Source organism: Gopherus evgoodei, chromosome 16 (genome assembly GCF_007399415.2).
Source record: "Gopherus evgoodei ecotype Sinaloan lineage chromosome 16, rGopEvg1_v1.p, whole genome shotgun sequence".
In the NCBI taxonomy this organism is placed as follows: domain Eukaryota; kingdom Metazoa; phylum Chordata; order Testudines; family Testudinidae; genus Gopherus; species Gopherus evgoodei.
The window spans coordinates 21,119,018-21,132,471 of NC_044337.1; the positions used below are offsets into that span (position 1 = coordinate 21,119,018).

Here is a 13,454-nt window from a genome sequence, read left to right on the forward strand (position 1 = left end):
TTGTGGGTGGTTTGGGTTGAGAGAGAATCATAGATCCTCATGATCAATCCTGACTTGCCTCTGGGTCAGGGCTGGGGGGAAGGGTGAAGGGGGAAATCCAAGGACAGCAGAACACAGAAGACAGAATATGATTGCCTGGGGCCTGTCATAAACAGATAGTTAAGGGTTAATGTCTCTTTTACCTGTAAAGGGTTAACAAACAGGGAACCAAACACCCGACCAGGGGACCAATTAGGAGACAAGATACTTTCAAATCTCAGTGGAGGGAAGCCTTTGTTTGTGTTTTTTGGGTTTTGCTTTGTTTTCTCTGGGTCCTGGAAGGGGCTAGACGTGCAACCAGGTTTCTTGCCAGTTTCCCTGCTACACTCTCTTATATATTCAAAATAGTGAGTATCTAGTAAGGAACAGGCGGTTATAATCTTTTTAATTGGTTTTCTTTATTTGCAGATGTGTAGCTGGCTGGTAGAGTTTTAAAGTGTATTTGGCTGGAAGTATTTTAAATTGTATTTCGGCTGGAGGAGGCTTTTTCTCCAGTTTCTAAAAGCTGACAGATCCTGTAATATTCCATCTTGAATTTACAGTGATTTCTTTATTCTTTTTTTCTTTTATTAAAAGTTTTGCTTTTAAGACCTGTCTGATTTTTTCCCCTTGTTGAGGCTCAAGGGAATTGAGTCTGTACTTAACAGGGAGGGAGAAGGGTGGAATCCCTTTGTTTTAGATTCACGGAGCTTGAATCTGTATATCTCTCCAGAAGCCCAGGGAGGGAACACCTGGAGGGGAGGAGAAGGGGAGAGAAATGGTTTATTCCCCTGTGTTGTAAGACTCAAGGAATTTGGGTCTTGGGGTCCCCAGGGAAGGTTTTGCAGGGACCAGAGTGTATCAGGCACTGGAATTCCTGACTGGTGGCAGCTTATCAGATCTAAGCAGGTAATTAAGCTTAGAGGAATTCATGCTAGTACCCCAACTTTTGGACTCTAAGGTTCAGAACTGGGAATTATATTATGACATGGTGTGCAGCGTTAGGATAAGAAAGCAAAAGCCAATAAGATTATTATTTTTCTTTTTTCTCTGCTAGCTGCTTATAAGCAGAGAAAAGGGGTTTTTTAAAAGCAAGTCTGCAGGTTTTTTTTTCCTTTCTCTCTTCCTTCTGAGTACACTGAAGGCAGAGAGATTAAGGTTTAACAAGAGTCTTTTGTTAAACGAAGCAGGCTTAAGTGGCCAGCAACAAACTCCAGCAAAACACATCTGCAAATGAAAGGGTCTTTTATTTCTTTTTACTTTATGTGAAAGGCATGGTTGCTAGGCAACAAAGAAGCAGCAGTTCAGGCAGTAAAACATCAGAGGGCACCCCAACACAAGAAAGCAGGAACCATGACTACCAAGGACCTGAAACAGGAACTGGCAAAACTGGATGCAGAGGGACACCTCAGAGACGCCGACCACAAGCGAGACATGGAAAGAAAACAAAAAGAAATAGAAATAAGAGAAAAAGAGGTGGAGCTGAAAAAAAGAAAAGAAAAAATCAAAGAGGAAGCCTAGAAAAGAGAACAAGCAGCCAAAGAGGAAGCCTACAAAAAAGAACAAGAAGGCAAAGACGCAGACCACAGAAGAAAAATGGAGTTCCAAAGGGAGGCACACCAACAGGCCCTGGCATTAGAACAGGCTAAGCAACAGAACACAGCCAATCCTAACAACACTTCATCAGTTGTTGTTCCACATCCCAAAAAATTTCCCACCTACAAGGCAGGTGATGACACTGAAGCCTTCTTAGAAAATTTTGAAAGGACCTGCCATGGATACAGCATCTCTGAAAACCAGTACATGATAGAGCTGAGGCCACTGCTCAGTGGACCCTTAGAGGAGGTGGCGGCTGAAATGCCTAAGAAGAATATGAACGATTATAAACTTTTTCAAAACAAGGCCAGATACAGAATGGGGATAACACCTGAACATGCCTGTCGGCGGTTCAGAACCCTAAAATGGAACCCAGATGTGTCATTCCCCCGACACGCCTACCACATTGCAAAGAATTATGAGGCCTGGATATCAGGAACAAAGGTTAACAATATGGATGAGCTGCACCTCCTGATACAAATGGAGCAGTTCTTAGATGGTGTTCCTGAGGAAATAGAGAGGTACATCCGAGATGGGAAACCCAAAACGATAACCGAGGCGGGGGAGATTGGAGCCAAATGGATGGAAGTGGCAGAAAAGAAAAAAGCTACTGTCAAGGGGAGCGACTACCCCAGGGGGCACACCGACAATAAACCCTATAACCGAGGGCAGCACAAGACCCCACCTACTACCGAAGGAAAGCCACAGACGCCCTATTCTCCCACCTCACCAGTCTCCAGTAACCCACCTCAGCCCAGTGTCCAGTCAGCTGGGCGATGCTTTAAATGTAATGAATTGGGACATATAAAGGCCAACTGCCCAAAGAACCCCAACCGAGTGCAGTTCATTACACCACCCTCACACCAAGGATCCCCAGGCCCAGATGCCTCTCAAATACCCTTGGAGCGAAGGGAAATTTTGAGAGTGGGCAGAAAAAAGATTACTGCGTGGAGAGACACGGGGGCACAAGTGTCAGCTATCCACCAATCCTTGGTGGACCTCAAATTCATCAACCCAAAGGCTAGTACCCCAACTTTTGGACTCTAAGGTTCAGACTGGGGAAAGATACTATGACAGGGCCTCATTGGAGAAATGAAAGCATTACATACCTGTGTTGGACATAAGTGAATGGCCTTTGCAAGTCCAACAACAGAAAAAGCTGTGAGATACAAAGTTTTTTCTTTGGCTTCTTTAGGCAAAGTACCCTAAAAAAAATCCAAATACGTAAATAAAGCTAGTTAGAAACAGTGCGGTCAATTGATAAAAAGAATATTTTACAGTTTAGGTGAGAAACTAAAGAAAAATTTCGGTAAGAATTATCAGTTCAATAGCAATTTTATTTTTACATTGAAAAGAAGTGTTCTTTTGTGAAGAGGTTAATATATTTAAAAAAATACAAACAAACAGACTAGACCAAAAATACATGTAAAAGTAATGACAAGCCAATACTTTTTCAGGACTTGTATATCATGATTAGAAAAAGACAATATACATGCTGCTTTTGCAGCATCTAAGAAGTAACAAACAGGTATTTGTAGCTGAAAAATACAATGAAATTTGAAAGACTGCGCTACTGTAAAAGTGATTTTAGAAGGAGAGCTGTGTGAACATGTATTATAACTCAGTGAATTATAGCAAAATTATCTATAAATCTCTAATTCAGCATAGCATTTAAGTACTTGCTTATGTGCTTTGCTGAATCAGGGCCTAAAACAGCTTGTGTGTCAAATAGTGGAGTACCTTACGGCAACTTCAGCCCTTAATATATGCACAAATAAAACATGTTCACTGATCATACCTGTAGTTTTACTGGCTGATAACTTGAAAGTTCCTTGAAGGACCCATCTGTCATTTGACAATATTCAATCAGCCACATCAGTGAATTACAAACAGAAATTTGATCCAGAGTAATATACTGACTAACTTGTCCAAAAATCCTTAAGGCAAAAGCTGTCAACCTGTGAAGGAAATGGAGCAAAATATAGATGTTTTGTTCAGTGTGTGTGGTGATTTTTTTTTGGGTAGTTTAAAATTCCAAAATAAATAGAGAGCACCTATTTAGGCACAAACTTGCATTACTCAAGATTTGGGTTTACTGTTTGTTGCTATGGGTCAATTAAACCTTTTTGCAGCCCTTTCAGAATGGCTGGCCAAATGTATGACTGTGACAGGGCACTCTTAGTAGCACCCTGGTCACTGATGTGGCTACAAGCAATTAAACACTTTCTGTTGGGGGATTATGAGCACCTGTAATCACTGGGCTAATGATGGGAGGATATAAGTGGAAGATATAGGAAGCAAGGGGGAGATCAGAAGGAAAGCTCAGGGGGTGACTGCTCCGCACTTTAAATGAGGAATTAAAGGGGGAATTGTCTGGTTTGTTAGGGAAAGGCGTCTACCTCTTTAAGGGATGGAGAGGAAAGAGTGACTTTTGCCACAGCTTCAGAGAGGACAGTGTGGGGACACTGACCCATCCTCCCCTCCGTTCCCAGGGGATGGGTATAAGTACAAACTAAGACAGGTGAAACCCTCTTTTACCCAAACCAGATGGAGATGCACCCACTCTCCCATCCAGGGAAGTGGTGCAATATCAAGTTTGGTCAGGATCCACTGTGGGCACTGTGCTAGCTGTTCCTTTCTTGTGCAGCTGGGAAGGAATTTTCCCCTCACCAACAGATTGACCAAGGCACTGTGTGAGGTTTTTCCCGCCTTCTCCACAGCGGGTTCAGGGGAGACTTAGCTGGGGCAAACATGGAATAGGAGTTAAGCTATAATGCTGCAACTCAGTATATAAATGTGGAGTGGACGTCCAATACAGATTCTCCATAGAGAAGGGATAAAGGGATTAGTAAGGGATTTAATGCAGATACATGTTGTTAAAGAAGTGGAAACAGGAGCGTTCAGGGCTCCTATGACTGGCGCAGCAGGGAGCCAACCCTCCCTCCTTTATAGCCCACCTTAACCCTCATTTGGGGAGGCGGGGAGGAGGGGAGCATTGCAAGATCCCAGCAGTGGGTTGGCTGGGGACCAGGATGGAAAGGGTTGGGGGACTGATGGAAGCCCTCAGGTATATATTAAAATGATCATGGAATTACCCGCACTGTACACTTTTATCTGCCAGGTACACCCAGAAAATTAATAATTAAATTGTGACCTAATTAAACCACATACACTGTCTCCTGTTCTTTTTCCAATATAGCTGGACTATGAGACTGGCTCAAAGAGTGAAGGCTGGAGGGAAACCTCCTCTTGCTGTAAGATTGCAGTCCACTGTTATACTTTGCAATGAAGGAATAAATACACATCTGGTGGTGAAAAGGTAACAACCTGGTGCGTGTGTCTGAGAGGCCACATGAGCTAGCCAGGCAGTGAGGTATACTGGGTAGCCACAGAGGCACCCTGTGGCAATGATCAATAGTATTTTTAAATTATCATTGTAAAATAAAGTTAATCAAATCTCATGCTGCAGTGTATGAGCTGATCTCTACAGAGCACAGGAAGGTGATTTTTCCTTAAATATAATACTGTACAATAGTCTTGGTGTATTGTGGGAGATATTCCACCCTTCTCTGAACCATCAGCAATTAGTCACTGAGAGTCACTTCTTCCTTTAAATACTTAGGCAAAAGTGTTGCCCATGATCCATAAGTGGAACTAACAGTGGTATTGATGGAGTACTGTGCACAGATTAAAGGCAATACAAAATATGGCCCTTAAACATTCATCACTGTGAAAACACAGGACTGAATCAAACCTTTCAGATCCACTAAAATAAAATCATTTTAACTCACCAAGTGCTGGACGTCCCGTCTTTCCACATGCTGTACGAGAAGTCTCTGTTTCTGAATGACAGGATGCTTACAATACCTAAGATATGCATAAACCAGACAGTGTTTCTGAAGCACTAATTTCTATTCGAATTATGTTTCTTCGTTCAGAAGAAAAATTAACCTCCCCTTGATAACTGGCCTTTAATTGTTTTGTTTCTAAAAAAGCAGCAAATGGTTAACTTCCAACTCAAAGAGATAATATTAAATTATGCTAATTGTGCATGTCAACTAAAACTTTAAATAAAATATGATCTTATTTTATAGGGTGTGCAACATAGGTGTCAGTTCTTCAAGCAATTTTATAGTTCAACCACTACAGAAACATTATGTGAAACATAGCTAACCCCACAGTTTTAGTTAAAAATAATTTTTTTAAAATACATTAGCTTTATTACATTTTAATCAAATATTAAACATTAACTTTCCTATCCAACAGTACCTACAAGTCCTTAGAACTTTCAAATGAAACCAGAAATTGGAGACCAAATTTTTCTACCTTCTTTCATCTTCCTCCTCATGTTAACTCTTGATGTTATGGTTTCAGGGCCAAGTAAATTCCAGTTATCAGACTTTTCCAGGTAGTGAAAGACATAAAATACTGGAGCAATACTCATGAGCTCTGCCTCTGCACTGCCCTTGGGCAAATTAGTAAGAAACTGGACACCTTCACGTTTGAGAACAGCAGAGATTACCTCACCCATAAACTGTCCTGTGAAGAAAAACAACATGGTTAATTGCTGCCTCAGAAATACTGAACAGGCATAACTCTTATTGACTTAATTGGGAGTTGTGCAAATACACCTCTACCTCGATATAACGCTGTCCTTGGGAGCCAAAAAATCTTAACGCGTTATAGGTGAAACCATGTTATATTGAACTTGCTTTGATCAACTGGAGTGCACAGCCCTGCCACCGCCCCTCCCACCCCCCGAAGCACTGCTTAACCGTGTTATATCCAAATTGGTATGATATCAGTTGGCGTTATATCGAGGTAACGGTATATATTTGAAGGTGGAATTTCGCTCATAATATTTAGAGATACTGTAATAATTTTCTATTAAAATCTACTAATAAAGATAGGATTTTAAGACAAGATAATCTCTAAATAAAAGGCTGGTCTAAATAGCCTTTCCTCAAAAGAAAGAGAGAACCTGAGAGTATAGTCAGGTGGGTAGAGCAGAAAAAAAGGAAATTAAGAAAGACAGCAAGCATGTATATAGAAACTAAATATAAAATACTGCATACATGTCATTCTAATTTACCTTTTATACTCACAGTCCTGTCAATTTTCGTTTTGGGGACCAGATCTAATGGTGTCCTGTGTCGAAATTCTTGTCGTCTTCTGATTATACCTGCAATTGGAAATAAATACATATATATCACAACATATTTATAGCATTACCTATGTAATTGCAGAATTTAGATCCCAGCAGCCCTGCTGGGTCAGGTTTGAGGCCATAGCTATTTGCCAATTTAGCAAACCAACACAAAAAATCATGAAAACTAGAGTTGGGTCTAAAATCCAGATTCAAACAATTCTCAGTTTTGAAAAAGTTCAGATCCAGATCCTAATTCCATAATAAATTAAACTAATACTTGGATCTTTAGAAAAGTTCTAGTCTTGATCAGAATTTTGGGGTATAGATTAATCTCTGATTAAACTGGATTATTTTCTATTCTAGGGAAAGCAGCACTTGGTAATTGGTTTTCCTGCACAGGTAAATTTAGAAAAATCTCAAAGTCTGCATGCCATATAAGATATGAGTAAATGTTCCTCTAACCATTCCAATTAATCAAAATGGCTAGCTACTTTGAAAGGGACTCCATTATTGTGTGCTAGGGCATGCAATTTCACAGTAGAGATATGTGAACGTTATGCCATGAAGAACTACTGATTTTGATGTTTGTCTGAGATTGCAGAGTAAAAGAACAAATAAGAAGATACAAAATTACTTTCCATACCATAAACACCTTGTGGATCCAGAGAAAAGCCTGCATGAAGTTCTCTTTTAATACCTTCTGGCTGCAATCAAGATGAGGCCAAAATAAGCTGTACATCAAAGTACTTTGTTTAATTTAACACACTGACTAAAGCAATAATTTTAAAATACTGTATCATACAATCAAACCCACATAATCTTTCTCTAATTCTCAGTTTGAAGGTTTTATGCTGCTGCTACCAGCCATTTGTTTTCAAAACAAAATCTTCAACCAAAATTAGCAACCGATGTAAATAAAGTCTATGGGAATTATAAAACTCTAATAAATATATCTTTACAATAAATATATTTAAGTATTTCAAGAACTGATGTAAACTACATTATCAATATTCTATACTCTATTTGCTTATTTTAAGTCACAAGCTACACACATCATATTTACACCTATTTGCCTGCTAGTTGTCAACCACTGTAATCCACACATTTAAAAAAGTAAACACATAAGGGCCCAATCCTGAAGTTGCATCATGGCATAACTCTCAATGAAGTAAACAAGAGTTTTATATGTGAAAGGACCGCAGGATCAGGCAAATGTTTTATGCCTTTTTATACACATCAGAATAGAGATTGTTTAACAACTGCTGCTACTGATAGATCTGTTAAACAGAATGACAAGACTATTTGTAGGTGTATTATTTGTTATTTTACAGCACCCAAAAGAATGATACGCACTTTTTAACACAAGTAAATTACATATGAATCCTGGATTTAATAAGTCAAATGCAGTCATGTTCATATTATGATTTCATATATTTAAAAAATACCATCCATTCATTATGACTTAATCTATTCAAAAAGAGCAAAAGTTCTAAGGAAGCTTTTGGTCTTACCACCACACGCAATGTTTTCACTAAAACTTCACTGTTCTGTTGAGCCAACAATGTAAAGTTAATTGTATGAAGACCTAGTTCCAGAGGGAGTATTCTGAATGTAACTGATGCAACAGAATAGCCAGCTAGGTTCTGAAATTTACAACTCTGTAACCCTTGCTGAGCACTTGCAGAGCCTTTGAACAAACAGATTCCATCTCCAACTGTTGCTTTAACACAGAACTGAAACATCAGAAAAGATTTAAAAAGATTAAAAATAAATGTTACATTGAGTGTTAGATTACACTAAACAATTTTACCATTGTTAGCAATCTGTAAAAGTGATTAACTTTATTATTATTGTTATTATTTGCATTATAGCACACAGAGGCCCGAACTAAGGATCAGGGAGCGATAGCACTAGGCATCATATATACATTTGCATATAATTTTTCTTTGCAACATTTTTTCTGTAAAATTTCACTGTTCTGTTTCAGTGTATTTTTCACCACTAAAATTTTGCTCTTCTATTAAATCTCCAGGCATTTGCTTTCAAAAATGTGCAACCAAGAAAACCACCTTCCATTTGAAATTTCTAACTCAAATTTTGAGCAGAAGCAGAAGTGTTATATTATTTATTTTTTACTATTTATATTAGAATAGAACACAAAAGTTGTTACATAATTTCAAAACACAGAGGAAGATGCAGTCCCTATGCCCCAAAGAGCATGCAGTTTAAAAAGAGACAGACAAAGGGTAAGGAAAAGGGATACAACATCCAAGCAAGGAGGTGAGGGTGATAACTGGGACATCGTATTAGTACAGCAGCCATCTTTAAAAAAATTATTTTGTGCACTGTACTTTTATATGAGAGGAGAAGGTGGATGCTACAAAAAGAAAAAAGTTTATTATGTTGCTGAATGCTTCTGCTACTACTACTGAACTGATCCCTCCTTCCCTGTCCTATCCTATCCAAGATTTTTCTACCAAAGCTAACACAGTGGGCCCTCAAACATGTAGTCTGTGTCTGACCAGTGGGAGGGAAGGACTAGAATAGAGAGTGAAGCAGAAAGATGCAAAGGTTAGTGCATTTCTTGATGTACAAAATTGTTTATTCTTCAGTCTTAAAGTTTTTTCCAGATTTGATCCAGGGCGCTGCCCTCTCAATTCAGGAAGCTAATAAGTAGAAACTCCATCCATGATTATATTCACTAGAGTCCATTGGTAGCTGGCTTCAGAATTTAGTGCAAGTCATTTCACGTGTCAGTTCCACTTATGCCATTTTGGCTTCCTTTTTTCACCACCTCCCATTGAGAACTGGCTAGGCCACACACCAGGATATTCTACAAGCACACCTTTTGTTTCTGTCTTGATGCAGAACTTTCAAATTGTGCCCAAATACAATGTGATGGGTGCTACAGGAATAAAATTAATTAAATTATGAAGTAGCATGCTGCATTTTGTAACAATTGGAGAATCTTGACTCATGCATATTGACTGGAAAACTGCAGAAACAAATCCTTTGTCAGTTCATCATAATACTGTACTACTTATATAAAATTCAGAAAATCCACAAATTACCATCATTCTGGAATCTCTGTAGTTGTAAATAGATCCTTTTAACTCAATTTGTTCTCCACGCACAACAGAATAAGGTATATGCATGCTCAGGAAAACATCTTTTAAAACCTGCACTTGGAGTGCATCAGCAACACATATACCTAGGAAGAATTAAAAACATAATAGCACAGTATGATATAAGCAGAAGCACACATTTTATGCAGACTATTCTCTCATTCCAAGAAGCAGGTCTATATCACTCCTCACACCCATGTCACCTTTCTGGTTTCCTATCAAATTACAAAATCTACTTTGAAATTGTCAGCTTGGGTTATCTGAAATCATCAGGGATTTGCTCCACTTTCTCTTTCTGAGTTGCTCCCTGCCTAATTCCTTGTGCTCACTCCAGTCCTCCTCCTCCAGTTTCTTCTCAGTTCTCTCCTTCCTAGTGCTAGGATTTTCTCTTTCAGCTGTACTACCCCATCTATCACTAACTCTCTGCTCCTCCCTTTCTTCAAACAATTAAGTCACTTCCTCTCTTGAGATCTTATTGTGGAATTTTCTTTTTCTCTTTAGCCTCCTATATGACAAATGTAAAACAGAATCGCAGCCAAGGCAGAAGTATTAACATTTTTTTTTAATTTTTAACTTCTGAGAAGTACATAACAGATATTCAAACAACAAGCATATTGAAAAAACAGTAAACTAGATGACATGCTTTAAAATCAGATTACTCTGATTACAGTCTGTCTTTCTTGACACCCAAAATTAATTTCCATGATGCTTTTGCATAAAAGATTCTCACAGATTCCAGGCATCAAAGGTTGATGCTTTATTCCATTTGACAAATAGGATTAGAAGTTTTCAGATGGTGTATAAAATTGGTTCTGGTGCTTACAGTTTTACAGATAGTGGTAAAATCAAGCCAGAATTAAACAAAAAGTAAAAACAAAAGAGGGTAACCAAAATATGACAATTTTAATGTATGATATTTCATGGACCAACAGGGCTAAAGAATGGCACTCTCTTGCTAATAATACATAGTATTAGTTTCTGTTCCTGGCGTTTCAAGAGATCTGGCCAGCAAACATGAAGGCTATTTATCAGATAGGCCAGGATACTTTCAGCATTCCAAGCCTCTAGGAGCAGTTTTCCCATGATACTGATGGTCAAGGGATAATGTTCAGCTAAATTATATATTAGTGGGGAAGGAAAAGAGAATCTTGGATATCTCAAGACATCTAGATAGACTTACGTGTAGTGCTGAGGAGCCGGTGGTTGCGGTACATGTAGGTACCAGAGACATAGGGAAGGATAGGAGAGATGTCCTGGAGGCCAAATTTAGGCTGCTAGGTAAGAGATTGAAGTCCAGGACCAACACAGTAGCATTCTCTGAAATACTTCCAGTTCCACACACAGGGCCAGTTAAGACAGCCAAAACTGCAGGGTCTCAATGCATGGATGAGACGATGGTGTAGGAAGGAGGGATTTAGATTTATTAGGAACTGGGAAAACTTTTGGGAAAGGGGGAGTCTATACAGGAAGGATGAGCTCAACCTACAACAAAATGGAACCAGATTGCTGGCACTTAAAATTAAAAAGGTCATAGAGCAGTTTTTAAACTAAGGGCTCAGGGAAAATCGATAGGTGCGGAGGAGCACATGGTTCAGACAGCGACATTTGCTAGGGGAGGATCTATTCATGGAGTTTATCTATGTCCTAGTAAAGAGGAGAGGATGGAAGATGATAAAATAGGAGAAGGATCTGACGAGAAACAGTCAAATGAAAAAAGTCTCATTCAATTACATCACGTAATGGCAGACAGCTAAAAAGTGACAAGTTTTTAAAGTGCTTATTTATCAATGCTAAATAATAAGATAGGTGAATTAGAGTGATTCATATTAAATGAGGGTATTGATATAATAGGCATCACAGAAACTTGGTGGAATGAGGATAATCAATGGGACACAGTTATACCAGGGTACAAAATATATCAGAAGGACAGAACGGGTCATGCTGGTGGGGGAGTGGCACTCTCTGTGAAAGCATGCATAGAATCAAATGAAGTAAAAATCTTAAATGAACCGAACTGTACCCTAGAATCTCTACGGATAGTAATTCCATACTCTAATAGCAAGAATATAGCAGTAGGGATATATTACCAACCACATGACCAGGATGGTGATAGTGACTATGAAATGCTCAGAGAGATTAGAGAGGCTATTAAAATAAAAAACTTAATAATAATAGTTGAAATTCCCCATCACCATATTGACTGGGTACATCACCTCAGGATGGAAGGGAGAGATAAAGTTTCTTGACACCTTAAATGATTGCTTCTTGAAGCAGGTAGTCCCAGAACCCACAAGAAGTGAGGCAATTCTTGATTTAGTCCTAAGTGGAGCACAGGATCTTGTCCAAGAGGTGAATATAACTGGACCGCTTGGTGATAGTGACCATAATATAATTAAATTTAACATCCCTGTGGTGGGGAAAACACCACAGCAGCCCAACACTGTAGCATTTAATTTCAGAAAGAGAAACTACACAAAAATGAGGAGGTAAATTAAACATAAATTAAAAGGTACAGTGCCAAAAGTGAAATCCCTGCAAGCTGCATGGAAACTTTTTATAGACACCATAACAAAGGCTCAACCTAAATGTATACCCCAAATTAAAAAACATACTAAGGGAAACAAAAAAATGCCACTCTTGCTAAACAACAGAGTTAAATAAGCAGTGGGAAGCAAAAAGGCATCCTTTTAAAAGTGGAAGTTAAATCCTAGTGAGGAAAATAGAAGGGAACATAATCTCTGGCAAATGAAATGTAAAAATACAATTAGGAAGGCCAAAAAGGAATTTGAAGAACAGCTAGCCAAAGACTCAAAAAGTAACAGCAAACAAATGTTTAAGCACATCAGAAGAAAGAAGCCTGCTAAACAACCAGTAGGGCCACTGGATGAGGTGCTAAAGAAGCACTCAAGCACAATAAAGCCATTGCGGAGAAACTAAATGAATTCTTTGCATCAGTCTTCATGCATGAGGATGTGAGGGAGATTCCCAAACCTGAGCTATTCTTTTTAGATGACAAATCTGAGGAACTGTCCTTGATTGAGGTGTCATTAGATTGGATTTTGGAATAAACTGATAAACTAAACAGTAATAAGCCACCAGGACCAGATGGGCATTCATCCAAGAGTTCTGAAGGAACTCAAATGTGAAATTGCAGAACTACTAACTGTAGTTTGTAACCTATCATTTAAATCAGCTTCTGTACCAAATGACTGGAAGATAGCTAATGTGATGCTAATTTTCAAAAGGGGTTCCAGAGGTAATCCCGACAATTACAGGCCGTTAACCCTGACTTCAGTACCGGTCAAACTGGTTGAAACTACAGTAAAGAACAAAATTGTCAGATACATAGATGAACACAATTTGTTGGGGAAGAGTCAACATGGTTCTTGTAAAGGGAAATCATGCCTCACCAATCTACTAGAATTCTTCGAGGTGGTCAACAAGCATGTGGACAAGGGGGATCCAGTGGATATAGTGTACTTAGATTTTCAGAAAGCCTTTGACAAGGTCCCTCACCAAAGGCTCTTAATCAAAGTAAGCTGTCAAGGGTAAGAGGGAAGGTCCTC

General features: G+C 38.9%; 1 protein-coding gene across 1 annotated transcript in view; it reads right to left on the reverse strand.

Moving 5' to 3' along the window:
* C5 (complement C5) overlaps positions 1–13,454 on the reverse strand; it is a 55,392-nt gene that overhangs the window by 15,638 nt on the left and 26,300 nt on the right. The window contains exons 20-27 of the mRNA XM_030536118.1: positions 9,835–9,974; positions 8,275–8,496; positions 7,407–7,467; positions 6,707–6,796; positions 5,941–6,153; positions 5,406–5,481; positions 3,413–3,572; positions 2,724–2,819 (exon numbers count right to left, since the gene is read on the reverse strand). Coding sequence (XP_030391978.1) covers positions 2,724–2,819; positions 3,413–3,572; positions 5,406–5,481; positions 5,941–6,153; positions 6,707–6,796; positions 7,407–7,467; positions 8,275–8,496; positions 9,835–9,974 — 1,058 coding nt within the window. The remainder of the gene's footprint in view (positions 1–2,723; positions 2,820–3,412; positions 3,573–5,405; positions 5,482–5,940; positions 6,154–6,706; positions 6,797–7,406; positions 7,468–8,274; positions 8,497–9,834; positions 9,975–13,454) is intronic.